This window comes from Protomyctophum parallelum, assembly GCF_964188405.1.
Source record: "Protomyctophum parallelum genome assembly, chromosome: 11".
Lineage (NCBI taxonomy): Eukaryota > Metazoa > Chordata > Actinopteri > Myctophiformes > Myctophidae > Protomyctophum > Protomyctophum parallelum.
In genome coordinates this window covers 37455891-37476490 of record NC_139707.1, presented here as the reverse complement: position 1 = coordinate 37476490, position 20600 = coordinate 37455891, and the positions used below count along the sequence as shown (strand labels likewise).

Here is a 20600-nt window from a genome sequence, read left to right as displayed (position 1 = left end):
AATGTAATCAAATGGGTATGGGACGTTATGGGTCAATTATTTTACATTTTGTACGTCAGATTTTACAGAGGCCAGTTTCGAATTGCAGCCATCCGTAGGTGCCCTTTGAGAGCGGTTTTGAAGGAGTCAAGGGATTCACATGTCTTAATGACTGTTGGTAGGGCGTTCCACATTTTGGTGGCATAGGAGCGAAAATAATTTAGTCCCTTGTTTGTGCCGAATCTGGGTTGTACATGGTTTGTTGCACTCCCTCTGGTGTTGTGGGTGTGGACTTCGTTTACATTAAGGAAGTATTTAGACAGGTACATGGGTATCTTGGTGGTGTATCGAATCTTGTGGACCAGACCCATTGCAAGATGCTGTACTCTGTCGTCGACCCTAAGCCATCCCAGCCTGTCAAAGTGGGCAGGGGTGAGGTGGGTTCGGGGGGTGAGGCCAAGTAGGAGCCTGACCAGTTTGTTTTGGGAGGTCTGGAGCCTTGTTTTAAGGGCCTTTGAGGTGCTGTGGTACCAAGAGGTGGATGCATAGTCAAAGAAACCTTGTACGAGGGCTCCTGTTAAGGTCTTCAAGGTGTTTTTGCTGACCAGTGAGGAGATCCTGTAAAGGAATCTTGTTCTTTGATTGACTTTTTTGATTACGTTGGTGGCCATTTTATCACCGGAAACATTGGCCTCCAGGATGGAACCTAGTAATTTGATCTTTTCGTGTGATAATATTGTCACCCACTCTAACCAAGAAGCCATCTGCCTTGCTGAGATTGGGGGTTTTCCATCTCATCAATGGTCCAAATTCACCACTGAGAGAAAGGCTTCTCTCCATGTGATTCCTCCTTAGTGAGTTGGTTATTTTTGGCCATGCAAGGTCACAGGCGGTCGGCGGATGAGCTATATGGTATCATATGAAGCCAAAACTTCATTGAGACAATGAACAACTCTCCTTCCCCATCCGATCCGCCTCTTGTTCTCTCCTTTGTTTGACTGAGATGTTTGCCCATGCATGCCTGTGAACTGTGAGAATGAAATCCAGTTAATTTCCTCCCAGTTATAGCCGGATGTGTGCTCACTTCTGCTGAATAGAGTGGCAATGAGAGCAGTCATTATGTGCTCATATATGACATAAAGAAGAAAACATACAAGCTAAGGTTGAGACAATGACAAAGCCGTACAAGCGGAAGTGGACAATAATTATGAAGAAAGATTGAGAGGGTAAACAATAGCACAGGGGGACGGGACGGGCGGGGGACTCTCTGAAAAGTATTGACGTCACTAAATGGGATACATTCACATGTGCCTGGGCTGGAAAAAATACTGTCTCTTATCTCAACCAACCCAATGCCGTTGCCCCCACATCCGACCCACTTCTCTGCCCTCGTTATGCTGTTGTGCAAACAGGCGACCCACTATGCACAGTTTGTGCATGCCTTGCCACACACGCGCGTGCATGCGCGCGCACACACACACACACACACACACACACACACACACACACACACACACACACACACACACACACACACACACACACACACACTATTGAAATAAAGGATGGGAACATATCGCACAAATCCATCTTCCATCCATACTATTGACTGTATTGCGGAGTTGGAATTTGCTTGCGTCATTATTGTAGGCTGATGTCATCGATCGTGTGTTCCCCCCATGGGGACTGGGGATGTGAGTGACAGAGGGCGATATGGGTTGTCAAGGAATATACTGTAGCACAGATATTAGGTATGCTTAACAGGCATTAAGGCTAAATGTTGCATTCAAGGTCAGCAGTCATTATTAAAGGTTGCATCCAGATAAGGCAGCCATTCAAAAATGTATGACACACAGGAAAAGGGATTATTAAAAAGGATTATAGTAGCCTAATTATGCAGCTAAAATGACGCACCTCTGCCTATTCACTCTATTCAGTAGTCTACGTTCTTTGTTCTGGCGCTGCACACCCTTATTCAATACACGCACGCACGCCCACACACACACGCACACACACATACACGCACACAAACACGCACAAAGCACACGCATCAGATATCATCCCCAAGTGACACGGCCTATCAGGGGGCGATGATGTTTTGTGCGTACTTGTACCGGTGCGTGACGTTTGTAGAGGTCTATTTATTATATGATATGATATATATTATTACTAAATATACCCGCCACTTTTTTGCATAATGTTTGATGCTTACTCCACTCTGATTATTCGGTGTCATGTCGCACAGTGTGTGATGCTGATAAATCTGACAGTCAACCTTGACTGGAGCCATCGGTTGGTGTCATCTCGACTTGCTGTTGTCATAAGTAGTGTGTCATAGTGTCCCACTCCCGTATGACCAGTACAAAGTTGACGGTAATGGGCAGGGATGTGCACACATAGACATCAAATGGGGGCTTCAGCCCCTGCCCTTTTACCCGTCTGTAAAACAACTGCCCTTTCCAGACCACGGCACGAATGCAGCATTTACTATGGTGAAAGAAATGCAAATGCCACTCCTTTCCATATACCATGCCAGAAGCCCCCCGAAGTCTCCTAGAACTTGAACTCAGCATTTTGCGTTGAACAAATTTCCAATCCAATGTCGTACACCGCATCTCCACTAGCTAAAGAGTGCTGGGTTGCGCCCCAAAAATAGCTGATCTACAAGCTCTCAACGCGTCGCAACTTTTGTGCGTTCATGTGATAGCCCAGAAGTGACCCCTGAGTCAGTTGCCATTATTTGTCAAGGCAGTGAGTGGTGTGTGTGAAAGTAACCACATGTACGCATACTGTAAGTAGGCTAACATTTTTACTGGAGTATTTTCAATAGTTTTACCTCTACTCCACTGCATCTCAAATATTGTACTTTTACTCCACTTGAATTCTTTGAAAACTTGTAGTTTAAATGTGGCTTTCAGCTTTATTTTATTATAGAGGGATAGACAGTAGGCTGACAGGAAATGGGGAGAGAGATGGGAGGGTGACATGCAGTAAAGGCTGTCAGGATCGGGAGTCGAACCCGTGGCACACTGCCAGACAGGATTAGCATCCAAGGTGCCTGGACCGCTGAGCCACGGACCGACCTGCCTGCCTGCCTGCCTGCCTGCCTGCCTGCCTGCCTGCCTGCCTGCCTGCCTGCCTGCCTGCCTGCCTGCCTGCCTGCCTGCCTGCCTGCCTGCCTGCCTGCCTGCCTGCCTGCCTGCCTGCCTGCCTGCCTGCCTGCCTGCCTGCCTGCCTGCCTGCCTGCCTGCCTGCCTGCCTGCCTGCCTGCCTGCCTGCCTGCCTGCCTGCCTGCCTGCCTGCCTGCCTGCCTGCCTGCCTGCCTGCCTGCCTGCCTGCCTGCCTGCCTGCCTGCCTGCCTGCCTGCCTGCCTGCCTGCCTGCCTGCCTGCCTGCCTGCCTGCCTGCCTGCCTGCCTGCCTGCCTGCCTGCCTGCCTGCCTGCCTGCCTGCCTGCCTGCCTGCCTGCCTGCCTGCCTGCCTGCCTGCCTGCCTGCCTGCCTGCCTGCCTGCCTGCCTGCCTGCCTGCCTGCCTGCCTGCCTGCCTGCCTGCCTGCCTGCCTGCCTGCCTGCCTGCCTGCCTGCCTGCCTGCCTGCCTGCCTGCCTGCCTGCCTGCCTGCCTGCCTGCCTGCCTGCCTGCCTGCCTGCCTGCCTGCCTGCCTGCCTGCCTGCCTGCCTGCCTGCCTGCCTGCCTGCCTGCCTGCCTGCCTGCCTGCCTGCCTGCCTGCCTGCCTGCCTGCCTGCCTGCCTGCCTGCCTGCCTGCCTGCCTGCCTGCCTGCCTGCCTGCCTGCCTGCCTGCCTGCCTGCCTGCCTGCCTGCCTGCCTGCCTGCCTGCCTGCCTGCCTGCCTGCCTGCCTGCCTGCCTGCCTGCCTGCCTGCCTGCCTGCCTGCCTGCCTGCCTGCCTGCCTGCCTGCCTGCCTGCCTGCCTGCCTGCCTGCCTGCCTGCCTGCCTGCCTGCCTGCCTGCCTGCCTGCCTGCCTGCCTGCCTGCCTGCCTGCCTGCCTGCCTGCCTGCCTGCCTGCCTGCCTGCCTGCCTGCCTGCCTGCCTGCCTGCCTGCCTGCCTGCCTGCCTGCCTGCCTGCCTCCTGCCTGCCTGCCTGCACACACCACTCACTGCCTGCCTGTCTGCCTTATCCTAACTGAAAGCCCCACTATACCACAACACACCCCGGCATAATACAATAACACCTCACCCCCCATACCATAACACCAATACTCCCAACTCTAACCCCACCTCCATAACCTCCTCATCCCCATACACACACAACCCCATTATTGTGTGTGTGTGTGTGTGTGTGTGTGTGTGTGTGTGTGTGTGTGTGTGTGTGTGTGTGTGTGTGTGCGTGCGTGCGTGCGTGCGTGCGTGCGTGCGTGCGTGCGTGCGTGCGTGCGTGCGTGCGTGTACGTAAGAGAGAGAGAGCAGGAGAGAAAAGAGAGATACATAAAGTGGAGAGAGACTCAGTAAGAGGCTAATTCAGCACACACACAGTCACACACACACACACACACACACACACACACACACACACAGCTGCAGTGCTTAGTGAACTGTGTGAGAGGCCTGTAATGGAATGCTCACGTAGACGCCAGCCAGTAGTGCCTGCTGTACAATATTAACAGAGCCCAACGTGCGTCATAGCCCACACAGCTGACACAGTGTGTTGTGTGTGTGTGTGTGTGTGTGTGTGTGTGTGTGTGTGTGTGTGTGTAGAGAGAGAGAGAGAGAGAGAGAGAGAGAGAGAGAGAGAGAGAGAGAGAGAGAGAGAGAGAGAAGGATTGTATATTTGTATATGTGCACTCTTTCCTTCTCTCTAACTGTGCACCAGTCCGATGTGTTTTGCTTTCTCATTTTTGTCTCCACCAGGCCGAAGGCATGTGGGGAGAGTATGTTTTGCACTCCGTCCGTCCGCGTGTCCGTGTGTCCGTCCGTGTGTCCGTGTGTCCGTGTGTCCGTGAACAGCTAATCTCGGCCACCGTTAACCCGGTCGATGCCATATTTTGCACACACACTCCCTGGATGCCAACCATGAACCTCTGCCCCAAACTTTCCAGAACGGCCTGTTATAGCGCCACCAGGAGGCCGCTTTGTGCAAAACAAGTTTTTGCACAGTACACCTACAGATTTTGTCCAAACATCACGCAAATTGGTACACAGTCTCTCTAGAGCCATTCAACGAAACGGGTCTTTCAGATTTATCAGACTCCATCCTGATTGGTTAAGATTGGCTTCCAAAGTTCACAGGAGTGCTCAGTTTCAAACAAAATGCTGCGAATCATGAACACATCGCGTGATTTCCCTGAAATTGTGCACCCACATTCCCACTAGGCCGAGGACGAAATGCCACATGAACAATTTCAACTCAGCCTCAAGGTGGCGCTATAACTGGCCGAAAAGTGTTTTTACCTCTAACTGCACGGATCTGTGGATAACCTGGTGGAGACCTGTGCCCGGAAGGGCACTTTTTCTAGTTCTCCCTGATATGGTCTCCAGTTTCAAAGCCCTGGGTGGTATATCCAGGGTGCAATCATGCCAGCTGTGCAAATTAACATAATGATGCATTTGAAAGACTAGAATGGATGCCATCTATCTGAGCGAATGGGAATAACTCATCTGACGTTAATGGTGTGTACTTTATACTTGTGCACTTAAGCAACAGCTTGACTTTTAACCTGATTTCACAAGTGAATGATGAAACGTTTAACGAGTATTAATTTGACTCAGATTTACTAGTTTGAGTGTGAGCTTTACTAAAGAGTAAAGAGTTGGGTAATAATTTATGCCAATAAATAACTCAATTAATTTTGTAGGACTGAGACCTATGATCAGTCAAATCCTAAGTGTTAATTTTACACTTTCAACGTTAAATGAACTTGCAAGTTTACTGTGTAGTAAAAGTTGTTTATGCACTGTGCTTTGAACCTCAGCTCCACAAATCCTCTTGTATAGGCTATTCATTTTCCACTGCACACAAGTATAGCAGGGATAATCCCACTGCAAGGGGTAGATTCCATTGTGTTGCTATTGTTACAAACTGGATTTTGTTAGTGTTTTACTTGACCGTTTTCCTGTGATTTTGTAATATTGTTTTTCCTTGTGTCTTAGTTCCAGTTCGAATTGACTTTTCACTTGTGTACTTTTATTTTGTAGTATGTTTGGTCCCCTGGTTTCCTCTGTTGCTTTTGTTATCTGTGTTGACTCACCAGTACTATTAGCCAAGTGTTTCCACCTATGGTGTCCACCTTGTCCTGTTCCCCAGCCTATCCCAGTGTTGATTATAAGTTACGTGACAACCAGGAATAGTCTGGTGACCACCGGAGAGACGGGTGGCAGCCGGAATGTAGACGGCACCCGAGAGCAGTGTGGGTTGGCGCCCCAGTCTGTGACTTCCGTGAGGAAGAAGCCCAACAAACCCACAGTGGGGCCTTTAGCAGGGCCACCACCATTACATGGGCCAGGTGGAGCCTGCAGAACCATTGCGGCTCGAGAATCCACCACTCCTGAATGAAGTGCCTGGTGCTGGGAGTTTGGTGTAACGCACAGGTGCTGGACCTGGTGAGAGCAGGAGTGGACCTGGTGAGACGTAGGAGCGGCCCGGACAGGAGTCAGTCAACCCACAGAGCCTAGTCCTTCCACGTGCCAGATTGATGCGTACCCACAAGTACCCACTGAAAGTAGTTCAGGAGGAACGGATTGTGTGGCCCTGGTTTTTCCCTAATGGGACTGATCGAGGGTATATACTGGAACGTAAGTCGGGACTTGATCACCACGGCTGGGTCACCTGAGTGAGAGATATGATGTTGTGAGACCCGAAACCCGAGGACCTTGGGATACATCACTGAGGAGAATACGTCCCAGGTGCATCCATGCGATGTATATTTTTGTTTTGTTCACCTGTGCCGTTATCCCTGTGTGTATTTATACTTTCTTTCTGTTCCTTTGTCATGTCATTGTTGAATGTGTTTGTTGCTTGTTCCTGATTTTGGCAAATAAACCTTCTGCATTTGGACTGCTCTGCCTCTGTGCCTGCATTTGGGTCCTACGCCTACCCTCTTGACTCACTGTGACAGAAGGGAGCTATGCTACATGCCATGCTACAAAAGGTTTTTAATAAAGTTAATATATAAATACCAAAAATAAAATCATAACCTACAGCCTACTGTAGGCTACTTTATAAACAATACAGGTATCACTATACACTTAGTTTGATATGGTCAAAAGTAATCAAAAGTCCCTAACTTTGGTTTTGTTTTAAATGACCGCAGCAAAGCTTAGGAAGTGAACTTTATTTAAATAAATAGCCACATAAATACAGTCTTACTTGAACAAACATTTTCTCCATGTCTTTTTCACGTACACAAACACACGCCCACACACACACTCGCTCATTCAGTCAAGTAACAAATCAGAAAACATGTAATACTTGTTATTATCCAAAGTTTATCAAAAGAGTCATCTTACACATTTGCATCAAGAGTCAGTGTTTCAATTGCTTTGTGAAGTTTTCTCAACCCATGGAAAAAAAAACATTTCAGAAATATGAAACATTTATAAAGTGCAATGCTTGCTTTGCTTTAGAAAGCAAGTTAAAATGTAAATGAATGTATCAAAAGGGTTATTTTGAATGAATGGCTTAAGTTGTAATGAAGCTATAATTGTTTAGTTTTTCTCTTTTAAATGTGCTGATCAGGGATAGTCGGAATATCTCTGATCATATGAGTTTGTTCAGAAAAAAAGGCACACATGTTGGTGGTGAGTGCAATCAACCAAACATGTTGACTAAAAATATCAACACTGCTTGTTTCAGAGATAAAAACTTTTTTTTTTTTAATTGGGCCTCAGAAAACACAGTTTTTGATATTAGCAATTTCACATGGTCAAACTAACCAAGCTATATGTTACATGGCTGACAGCTTAAACTGACGCCTACTGTATATAAACCTTGCAGGTAACATCCATAAACTTCTAGCTATCTCAACCACTTATGGACGGTTCAAGGAAAACAGATTTCCAAAAAAAAAAAAAAAAAAGGTATTGCTACATGTTATTTTTCTTTTCTTTTTCATTTTCTTACAAACGTACAAAAATTAATACCACGATGGTCCTGAAACCCAACAATAGCGATATAACAACATAAATAAACTTCGCATTTGGTGGCAGAGGAAGCTTTCTCATAGCAAAATGCTAAGGAGATAACATGACAATGTAATGCTACGTAACCAGCATGCTATATTTTGAGCCACAGCATTAAAAGTGAAAAAAAATCAGTAGTGTGTTTCTGACAAATCAAAATGTTCGCTCTTTGGTATAACCCAAATTCTGCCTTTCGACAAACTTGCACGGAACTTGCAAGGAACAGCCTATTGAAATGCCTGGAGCCTTTGTTTGTGATTTTCTACAGTACCACGTCATTGTGTCTGATAACTAGTACCAATAGACCGCTAGCTTGCTCAATGAGGTCCTATAATAATAAATTACAAAAATGACAAGAAAAATAAAATAAAAACAAAAACCTCCACAATGTCTTTATGCGCGTCTGTGTTACCCTATGTAGATTCTCTACCTTCTATTTCCATATGAATATTGCACCATTCCCATAGTCTTTGTTCTGTCCACATGAAAAGGTGAAAATAGAGAGGAAATATAGCTATTTTATTTAGGTCTGTTATTTCATCTAATGCAGCCTATACTGTCTTTGTGATTGACAGCAAGTTTTCTGTGCATTATTTTTTCCCTACATTTTGATGACAATGACGTTTCTGAATTTAAATACCTTTCAAACATGGTTACCTGAGGAGGTAGCAATGAAAACCAAGGTCTTGAAAAGCACAACGAATGTGCCTAATGACTAATGAGTGAACAGAATTTGTAAAGAGGAAACCGCACTTGTTGTTTTGTGCCTGCGAGCTGACTCATGTACCTATTGTTCTTTAGTCACTCCGCTAGACAGTATTTTTCTTCTACTGGCTGACAAAGATGTACTGTAGCAGTTTCCTTGTTTGTTTTTTAGCAGCATAAGCTAACTATTATCGTACATGACAAAATCACAGTTTCAGTCACAAATTGTACCCTCAAGTAAAAGCTCGGAAGCTTAGGGCTGCGTACAATGCAACATATTAGGAGAAAAGAAAAAAGACCAAAAAAAAGAGCTTTGGTCTCCATTAAAAAAAGAAAAAAAAGTCTTCATGTGAAAAGAATGAAATGTGAGACATGAGTTTCTCTGGTCACTAAACTCTGTTCTCTCGTTATTCAAGTGAGTTTATCATTTCGCCTGGTCTGTCAGACAGATTCTCTCCAGAGTCCGGGTTGAGGCCCAGGCCCCTTATTGCGTCTCTGGAAGTTTGATTAGGATTCAAAGCTTTCTCCAGAGATTGGTTATTGCTTGGTCTTCAGCTTAAGTAATCACACGTAACACACACACACACACTTATGCGCACGCACGCACGCACACACACACACACACACACACACACACACACACATGCGCGAGTGCACGCACATTGCACACATGAATTCTGTGTTACTAGTTCAAAGCGTAGATCTGTCACTTGCAGCTGTTTTGCTTCTACACATCAAACTGTTGTCTTTCTTTCACGTACTCCACACCAAGTGACCTGTCCTCAGGGAATATTCTTCCAGTGAGGGAACATTCATTTTGGTCTCATTGTCTGAGATGCATTGGGACTTATTTCACCATCACACAGCTGCTCAGCTGCTGCATCTCCGACTCTGGGCTGGAGGTGGACCCGTGCAGGCCCCAGGTCCCTGGTCTGGACATGAAGGGACTCTGGGCAATAACCGCTTGGGGCTGGTGGTGGAAGTTCGTATGGTGGTATAGGTGGGGTTGCTGGCTGATGTGCAGACGCGCCTCGAGAAGGTGCCTCAAGAAGATGGCCTCCCCTGTGGTGGTGGAGGCCACTGGGGCCAGCGAAGAGAAGCAGGAGGAGGAGGATGAGCAGGAGGAAGAGGATGCGTCGAGGAGGGGTTGCTGCTGCTGCCAGAGGCCATGGTGTAGTCCTAGAGGGGCTTGTTGGCGAGGAGGAAGGGCAGGCTGACGAGGCTCTTTTGGGAGGAGGGGAGAGCTGCGGGGGGCATCGAAGAGGGAGGCGGGCGCCAAGACGGCGGAGGAAGGCGGGGGCGGTGACTGCTGCGGAGCCAAGAAGAGCAGGGGGTTCTGTGCGGGCGCAGCAGTGTGAGGGGCTTGGCTCTGAGGCGGGGTGGCCTGGTGCTGGATCTGCAACATCCTGGTGAAGGCAGAGATTCAACGTGGAGCGTCAGTTCACGGTGTCTTGTTTTACAAGTGCTTTTTTGGCTAATATATTTTTTACATGAAATCAACGAATCAACTGCCGTCTCACCTCTGCTGGTGCAGCACCTCCTCTAGCATGCTCCGGTGTTCAGAAAGAGCCAACGACCCACGGCTGCCGCGGTTACAGGAGGGAGGCGGGGCTACCTGCCTCGTCAGACCCTTGATCTTGTTCAACCCCAGGAGGCCTTTTGTGCGTGTGGTCTTCCTCAGCTGCTGACGGAAAGCCTTGAGGCCTGCAGGACAATAGACCACAATACTTCCTTTGATATTTCCATGACGACACACTGAGACCACAATAATTCCTTTGATATTTCCATGACGACACTTCACTGTCCGAGTTATAAATGGAAACATTTTGCGGTGCTCTACCTTGCGTTAGGGACGTTTCGGAGGCCCTGCGGCCTTCCTGGAAGCTGGCGGAAGGCAGGCTGCCCTGGGCCTGCTGGGGCAGGAGGTGTGACGAGAGTGTCAGCGGGGATCCCACGGGTACCAGGGCTCTGGCGTCGGCCGCGGAGGTCAGACCCATCGACATGCCGCCCACAGCGGCGGCATGCAAGGCCGACGATGGGCCGGGACTGGACGAAGACTTGAGGCAGCCGTCCGAAGACACTGGGGGGTTACACTGGTGGAAGCGGGCAGACACCTCGGCCAGCGTGTGTCTACGGGAGGTGGTGGTGGGAAGGAGCGAGGGCCCCGAAGCTTGCGCGCAGGCCTCGTCCTCCTCCAGGTCCCTGGGTCGGACCTCTTCGCTGATGCTGGTCTCCAGCAGGCTGTTTGGGGAGATGGAACGGTTCCACAGCAGCCGGTTCAGACTCGCTTCCACTGGAAACACCACGCGCTGGAGACAGGGGAAGGAGCGCTAACGATTAGCGACGGCTAATAAACAGGAAACGGATGGAGGGGGAGGAGGGGGGCTAACTGTTAGCTACTGGTCTACTTGGACAGACTAAGGGTGGAGTCTGCAGGTCTCTGATTTGATTAGACTGAGAAAAATGTTGAATCCAAAAGCTATCTCTCTCTCTCACCTGGAACAGTCCACCTTGGTCACATTCCACATTGGCTAGAACTGGAAATGCTGTTGCTCTGAAACTGTCCGTAGACTCCATAATCACCTATAGACGCAGAGAGAAGATACACATTTATTTAGCATGTTATAACGACAGCAAAAGCTCCTTAGCACTCCTATAGGGTCAAGGCCTATATAGGCCCAGATTCAGACCCGATATAAGCCCAGCTAGAAAGAAACCCTCACCTCTGGAGTGGTGGAGTCAGAGGTGCTCCTAGGCCTTTGGCTCCAGGTTCCACACTGGCGGCTGAGCTGCTGGGCACGATGCTCTCTGACTCTCTCCAGCAGTAGGTAGTAGATGGCTGAGAAGTGATTGTAGCTGCTGTTCTGTAAGGACTGTTGAAGAAGACGTGGATTAGGGGATTTGTTGCGGTTGCTTGCCTATACTCAGACAAACACAGTGTGCTGATAAAATGTCCTCCCTCCCTATTTATAGCTTGCTTTAACCGTCTATATCTTAGACGTAGGTGTATATCTTGGCAGAGACTCAAGATTGAGAATGTGAGTCTGCATGTTCCATGCTGATGCCACTAATTCTTCCCACAAAATGAGCAGTTAAGCCCAGAGGTATTTGGGGTTCCATGTTGGGTCGGTGTATGGCGTCAGGAAGATAGCATATCTCTTGACGCCAGACATGACTAACAAAGATAATCGTGATCACTACCAGGGAGCATAGGGACAGCTGCTAAGACTACACACACTGTTCATACTACAAACAAATTCATCATTAAACATAACATTGTTAACAAGTTACCTCTATGGTCCTCTGGCGGTCGATGCCCAGTGTGTTCATGATGCCAAGGACAGGCTCACTGTAGTCGCCCAGGTTGGAGTTGTACTCCGTCAGGGACTGGCTGAGGGTCTGGTGGGGGGCCGTTGGATCCGCCAGCATCCAACGGTGCTGCTTGATCTGGGCCACGCTGATCCGCTTGGCCGGGTCCACCACCAGCATCTTACGGATCAGGTTCTCACAGTCTGAGGAGCAGAAAACTTAAGGGGTAAGTCTCTCTGGGGTTTTGAGCGCTCTGGTACGTACTTGGGCAAAACCGGTGATTAGCGGTAATTCCAGAGATTTGTTGCCATGGCAACACATACCTTGGGACATGAAGAAGGGGATTCTGAAGCGCCCTTCGGTGACTCTTTGTCTGAGGGCAGGAAGGCTGGGCCCGTCGAACGGTAGGGAACCACAGACGAGGACATATAGCACCACACCGAGGCTCTGTGAATATAACAAATAAATAAGGATAGTGTCAGCTGTATTCTTATACATAATAGTAAATATATAAATAAGAATACGTTCAAATCAGTGCTTGTTTCTTAACATAATGCATGCTTTTTTTAATTACTTACCCAGATGTCCAAATGAGGCCCCTCATACTCCTTCCCCTCGAACACTTCCGGGGCTGCATAGGGTGGGCTGCCACACCATGTCGCCAAAGGCTCGCCTGCATTGTAGAAGTTACCGAATCCAAAATCTAAAACACACAGAGGGAGAGGGAGTTGGCTTGTTAGTTCTTGCTGTTGCGTAAATTAGCACAACCATAAGAACCTGTACACAGTATAATACCGTGCCATCTACTACACAAATTATTAACTATCTTGCATTCATGGCATGGAACACTAATATTTAGGCGGTCACATTTCTTCATGGTAATGAATGAATGGAGCGTGCGTGAGCGCATTGCTGCGATTCTTCTGAGTCTGAAAGACGGAATCATGAACAGCATGTCTGTTAATTCGCCATTTCAAATATTCAACTTAATAAAAGGGAAGAATTAGTGGCGGCTCTCAATTAGCATGCAGACAATGCTATGATGGTCATTTAATTAAAATGATCCCTGGATGAAGAATCCCAAAGCCACAAATCCTTTTTCAGACCAATCAGACAGAAAATCAGCAGGGAGAAATGTCTCACACACTGACACTGACATGAATAACCTCAAATAACAAGCAATGAATGAAAGACAAAGACCCCCCAAAAGCCCCACCTCACCTTGCATTATCCCAGGCAGTCTCAATTAGAAAACTTTTCGTGCCGGCATGTTTTCGGGCCCCTTCCAGGCAAAAACTACAAAATGATGTAATTTTGCGGGTCCTTGTATCGGCCATTTTTAATCCGGAAGCAAGAACGCAACTGTCCGTAGCTACTGGGGTTCATACTTTTTCTCATGTCACCAAGTCTGAGTGTCAATTCCGAGATAAACCCCACTAAAGATCTAAAGAGAGTGTGGAGTTTTATTAACCGTTTTTGGACGTGTATGAAGTGTGCTAAAATTAGTGTGTAAAACACTCACCAGCTAGTTTAATGTTCATGTTGGCGTCCAGCAGAAGGTTCTCAGTCTTGAGGTCACGGTGAACGATGTGATGTCTGTGGCAGTAGTCGACCGCCGTCAGAATCTGCCAGAACTTCTTGCGTGCCTCGTCTTCACTCATACGGCCATTGGAGGTCAAATGGTCTGGAGGGTGAGTGGAGTTTTAGTTAAAGAAATAAAATAATCTAAATTCAGTAGAGCTGCTGCTTTACTGTGTTCTGTATCATACTGGGAGATAAATGGCTTGCTTTAATATTGTGTCCCAAGAGATTAGCACACTAGGACCAGCTCTTTTTTTTTTCATTACATGAGAGCCTCCCTCCTTACCACAAAAGTTAAATAAATAAATGAATATAAAACATTTGCTAGTGGAACTCACCAAACATCTCTCCGTTCTTCGCATATTCTGTCACAATGTAAAGCATGTCTTTAGTCTCCATGACCTATGAGAAACACACAGGAAACAGAGCAGGGTTTAGTGCAAACTAGGTCATAGGCAGCTGATGATGTTGACAGAAGCTATGAATTTCCAGAGGAAAAAAAACAAACTCCTCTAAGTACTTCAGCAGAGCCAGACCTAGCCAGTAGCCACTGGGGACATGTCCTGGCTCTTATATTTCCCCGTTCATACTTCCTCAGTTCCATTCACCAGCATGTCACAGTTAATTTCTGCTTAAGGATGCTTGCACACGAGCGTACAAATATTGCACGTGCGTGCGTGTGTGTGTGTGTGTGTGTGTGTGTGTGTGTGTGTGCGTGCATGCGCCACACACACACACACACACACACACACACACACACACACACACACACACACACACACACACACACACACACACACACACACACACACACACACACACACACAAACGCACACGCACACACACTATACTATCAATGTACAACCTCATAAACATTTTCAGTAATGTGGCCGTGGGACTGTTGGTCAGAAATAAGTGTTCAAAATCTAAATCTGCATCTTCTTCATAATTGGCTTGTACACCGAAAAACATTCACACACAGCGCTCATGTGCGTGAATGGTCCCTCCTTGTTTATCGAGGGCACCATAAATGGAGTCACTCAACAACACCAGCATTCTGTAAGTGGAACGGAAAGACGCAAGTCCCCTTCCTTTCCTGAAACTCCCAGAAAACCCGTCATGTCTCAAGGGAGAACCTCGGGGCTGGTGCGTCTGAATAGAGGCATTGCACAACAAAGCAAATATTTCCTAAGTGACAAAGCCTCATCTGCACAAAACCCGCCGGTCAATGCCACGTATTCAATGTCAGAAGTTGCGTTCCATTGAATGGCGAGGCCTAATTCTTTTCCATTGAGGGACTTTATAGAAACCCAGGGGGAGCTTTCAGTGCTTCCGTGCACACAGATGCCTCGTCTGGGCAGGGTTTATCTGCGAGATAAGGCAGCACTCTAGGGCTCTAGTCACCTTGAGGTGCAGCTGACGTCAGAGCTGTTAAGAAATGGACTCTGGCACGTTAAGGACCACCACACATGTGGGGCGGGGGTTGGGGGGGGGGGGGGTTGACTGACGTTAGTTAGGTCAGTGGGAGAAGCTGAGGCTATAGGATAGAGAGGGGAGAGCAAAGAGAAACAAAAGAAAACAAAGGCCTGTGACGAGATCTCCAGTTGTTGGCGAAGAGGCTGTCATTTTTACTTTATTCGCGCAAAACCAATGAGAGTGGAAACTGGCATTGCAGTTTATCAGTGTTATGTCATACATCGAATGACATACATAGTGTACAGTAAGACCAAAATGGCCAATGTGTGAATGTGGCCAACTGAGACAGGTCTCAGACTAGTGTGTCTTGCTGCCTAGCCTCCTAATTCACATGTGACCTCTTTAGATCACGAGCCTGGCTCACGCCACCACCTTCTCTCTTTACACAAGGGAGGAGGATATTCACTTTTACCCAATTTATACTTGTCGTGCAACAATGTAACTTTCAGGAAATCATTTATTCTCTGAATCGTTTGTATAGCCAGAAAGGAATTTGTTTTGGTGATGTTGGTGCATTATATTGAAGCAAAAAAATATAAGAAAGAACATTACACTGTGGAGACACTCTGACACTGGTATAGCGTCACAGGTAAATGATTGCATTCATTAAAGAGAAGATCTGTCATTTTCATTGAGCTACGCAGTTGTGTGTCAAGGTACAGTATAGATTAGATTAGAGAGTACAGTCCTGCTGATTACCGTAACTCAAAGCATCAAAGCACCTCACTAGAGTCACTACCGTTCTCACATTAATCCATTCTGGGCGGGAACCCCTTTTTGTGTTTTAAGCATTATGTTATACTTTAGCTATTGAAAAATAGCAGATCTACAAGCTCATAGCGTGCCGCGCTATGAGCTTGTATATCTGCTATTTTTGAAAAATCGTGAAAATGTGGTATTTGAATATATATTCTTTCAGAGCGAACGTTTTTAACTTAAATCTATGCTTCTGGGAGGTCCCTGGAACAACATATTTTCAGATGGGGGTTGGCGGCCAATTACGCATAACTTGACATGAAATAGTTTGAGCACCACTGACATAGAAACATAGGTTTTTCAGAAAACTATCAGTATTCAGAGATGAAGGTGGAAACACGAGGACGTAGAAATCCAATCTGTACATGGGCCGAGAGGACGAGAGGCCCATTAATCACTTTAAATCACCATGTGCGTTTGAGCTCTAAATAACAGTTCCGTGGCAAGTGGAAAACCGTAACATCGTGAGATCTTTGGAAAGCCATGATTGGAAGTGTTGATTAAGTTACTGGCATGCACTGCCAAGGTTCTGTCCCAGCATCAATAATTAATAATGTGAGTGGCTCATCGTCTGGCAGCAGGCCACCATATATATAGAGGAATCTCTGTCAGTAAAACCCTCATTTAATTCTGACGTGTATAGAATGGTCCATTTGGGTCAATTACTCAATTTCTATACACTCTCAGAGTTGCATTAACAATTTCAATGCATACCTTTGAACCCATTTAGGCCTGACGTCGAAATAAAGAAAAGTCTTCTGAAAAAATATATATTAAAAGATTTGTGCCGCATTTTCATGATTTTACAAGCCCATAGCGCGCCACGCTATGAGCTTATAGATCTGCTATTTTTCAATAGCTAAAGTATAACATAATGCTTAGTTAAAACACCAAAAGGGGTTCCCGTCCAGAATGGGTTTCCGAAGTGATAGTTTGACCATATACAGTACAGTATGGGCAAAAGCATGTGTGTGAGTTGTAAAGCAATATTTGAGAGTTGAAGGAATAATATTATGGCGTGTGTATGTGTGTGTATAAGTGTGTGATTATCTGTGTATGTTTGCACACACATGTGTGTTTACACGTGTGAGTGCCTCATGCCATCATTGTCCAGCCTGCTGAGGGGAAAAAGCGGATTCCTAAGTCTTCAATTTGATTAAGAGCAGCATGCAGTTGGCGGGGTGGCCCTTCACGTGATTTGCGCAGACACATTGCACTTGGCTTCCACTGATGCTAATTGGACTTGACATTCAAACCTGTAGAGTCAGACCCATCTTTAAGCGCCACTCTCTCTCCCTGACTTTCTCGGAACTCACTCTCAATTCTCTGTGCTCTGTCACTGATCGGTGCAGACAGTACACACACACTACCCAGCAAAATCCTGCAGTGTTCATTTACAGTGTATTATACCACACCAAAAACTCTGAAATGCACACAGTCAACTCAAAACGGACAAGCATTGTTGTTTCTGCATTTCTTAAACACCGCCCGTCATTCATTTGTCGTATTATTCTTGCTCTCGCATACACACTTTGCTGCTTTTGTATGGTTCATAATGCATTGCACTAAATGCCACTGTGCAAGTTTCACTCGACGTGTCACTGGATACCATTAAGATGACAAATGGGCCGTAATGTGCGTCACGGTATAATGATGTTACCACGCCTGCACAACTCCAGTCATACGATATGGCAATGCTTAATAATGCTTCATCACTGGAAAATGTGCCTTTAGCACACAGTGTACATTTTACTGTACTCATTTTACATTGCCTCTGGTGCCGATTACACACTTTTTCTACACTATAATGTACACTAGTGTGTAAAGGAGCAATGGGTGCATGTGTGTTTATAGTTACAGTATACACACCCATGCACCCATTGCTCCTCTGCAGATAGCCATATGTGGCATACCACAGATGCACGACACATGGCACAGTGTCATACGCACCACAAATCAAAAAAACACACACACACACACACACACACACACACACACACACACACAGACACACACATGCAGGGACGTGCAGAGCATTAGAGGGGCAGGGGCTGAAATCCCGTAAAAGAGGGCACTTTTGGACAAAAATAGCAGATCTACAAGCTGTCAACGTGTCGCGCTGCGACGCATTGAGAGCTTGTAGATCAGCTATTTTCGGGGCGCAACCCCAGCACTCTTTAGCTAGTGGAGATGCGGTGTATAACGACATGGATTTCTAAACAAATTTGTTCAACGCAAAATACTGTGTTCAAGTTCAGGAGACTTCGGAAAAAAAGAAATTCTCCTGAACGCTGCCTTCCGGTATATGGCATGGAAAGGAGTGGCATTTTGCATTTCTTTCCAGACCACTATACGATCGTGGTCTGGAAAGGGCAGTTGTTTTACAGACGGGTAAAAGGACAGGGGCTGAAGCCCCCTTTGATGATGTCTATGTGCACGTCCCTGGACACACGGACGGACAGACAGACAGACGGACAGATGCTACACACCTGGTACAGCTTGATGATGTGGGGGTGGTTCAACAGCTTCATGATCTGCACCTCTCTGTAAATCTTTTCCAGGTTGGAGGGGTTCAATCTGGTTTTATCAATTATCTTTATGGCCACCTGCAAAAAAACAATTAACAGATCATTAGTTCCTGCAATGGGTAACTTAATTCAAGACGGGTCGGTTTCAAAACGTACAGCAATTATATGAATGGTGTATATCACAAATGCACAGAGTAGGCTATATAACCATGCAAACACAAATACACAGTAATATTTTCCTGTGGAGGAAAACAGAATAATGCTGACCTGTGTTTTGGTGACTTTATGCCTGGCCAGTTTGACTACTGCAAAGTTTCCTTTCCCTAGAGTGCGGATGATCTCATAGAAGCCGACCTGTAGGGGCCTTCCCAGGCCAGGGTTAGGCTGAGCCCCTGCGTGGCTGCTCTCTGTCATGATCACCATGGTGCAATGTGCACTTTTATTCCAATGGGCGATTCAAGCACAGTAGCCTACATGTGGAAACAAAGAGAGTAACATTTAGCTAATACAATAGGCCTAGTACATTTTTATACATGTATAAAGGCATTATGCCATATGAGCTGTGAAGCATGCAGGGCGCCATGATGCTCACTGGACATATAGCCTATTCTATAATAATAATAATAATAATAATAATAATAATAATAATAATACGCTAATAATAAATAGCAAACCAATATTAACAAGAATATAGGCCTACAATAACAAACGTAGCCATATTCTATAAAACAAAGTAGGCTAGTTCTCAGGAAAAAAGGGAGAAAAAGCGACGTCAAAATAAAAAAATATACCTAGGCAGGCTATAGATCATTCTGCACATAAATCTTAATTTAGACGACCATACAGTGTTATAAAGTTACATTGATTAAGTAACAGCAACTTTTGTTTAATCTAAATATTATTTCAAATAATATTACCTTACCTTACAGAGCGCAAGAAGAACGCGACCTCCTCTCACAGTTCAGACATATCTCACGGGCAACGCAAACCATTCCAAGACCATTAAGCACAAAAGAAATACAACTCTGACGCAGAATCCTCTCAGATAATTTAAAACACGAATTAAATATTGGTATTTTTTGTTTGTCCAGTGAGCGGTGAGCCGTAACCTGTATACACTATAGCCAATAATATTTTACAGTAAAGTGACTCGGCAGGTCTGGGGCTACGGCACGTGTGTGTATGCTGACATGTGTCTATACAGTGGGCTACTCGTAACGCTCCGCTCCGCTGGAATGCAGATCGCAGAGCTACAACACAGTGTCCAAAGGGAACTCCTCCTCCTCTCTCTCTCTCTCTCTCTCTCTCTCTCTCTCTCTCTCTCTCTCTCAACGCCACCATAACAAATTGATACCCACCTTATTAACGTCACACCCGCGTCAGAGCTTCGAGCGCCGGGGCGCAAGCAGGGCGCAAGGCCGGGCTAGAGCGCACGGCGCGCGTTGCCGGGCAACCGGGCGGCTCGGCGGCACGGTGACGTCAGTGCTGATGGAGCCGTTGCTCGGCGATGGGGAGGGTGACGTCAGTCCTAGAGAGAGAAGAGTCACCACGTGATGCTTCCTCCCCAAGCTGTTGGGTTCGGACGTTGTAGTGGAAGTGGAACTCTCTCTCTCTGTGGCGACTCGAGCTAGCTGGGGCTCGCTCATATCCTTCCTGGCATCATGCCTCACAACTTGCCCTAAACTGACTCCTCTCTGACGTCTCTGTGTATAAAGAACTGAAACAGAAAGTAAAGATCCTTATAATATCTCATGAAGGCCGGCGCCAATGGGATTCATTAGACAGCAGTTTCATCCACCCACTCCAATATAGCTACATCATTTGTTCTGTTCTGTTCTGAACAGAATGTATTCTATTCTATTCTTATTATGTTCTGTTCCATATTCCTTTCCTTTGTTCAATGCATTGAAGGCACAAGTATGGTTTCTTGATCCATCTCCATATCTGTCATTTTCAAAGTTCTATTGTTTGCCTCAAACTGTCTCTCTATAGTTGACCCTCCCTTATGTTCTTTAGTTCTCCATTCCTCTCATATTGCAGACAACCCCCATACAGTCTAGTTTTTCTATACCACAATGTCGTCATGGCCTCATGGGACAATTTATTTTTGCCAGCGGCTGATTCGGTCTGGTTT

At 46.6% G+C, this 20600-nt stretch overlaps 1 protein-coding gene across 1 annotated transcript; it reads right to left on the bottom strand.

Moving 5' to 3' along the window:
• Nucleotides 1-7283: 7283 nt before the first annotated feature.
• sik1 (salt-inducible kinase 1) lies at nt 7284-19640 on the bottom strand. Its single transcript, XM_083776353.1, has 13 exons — nt 19389-19640; nt 18734-18936; nt 18428-18544; nt 14045-14108; nt 13648-13809; nt 12704-12828; nt 12449-12572; nt 12108-12328; nt 11540-11689; nt 11313-11399; nt 10657-11125; nt 10337-10520; nt 7284-10222 (listed from the first exon to the last, which is right to left on the bottom strand). The coding sequence occupies exons 2-13, from the start codon at nt 18887-18889 to the stop codon at nt 9664-9666; spliced, it is 2418 nt and encodes an 805-aa protein (XP_083632479.1). The 5' UTR covers nt 18890-18936; nt 19389-19640; the 3' UTR covers nt 7284-9663.
• Nucleotides 19641-20600: the final 960 nt, after the last annotated feature.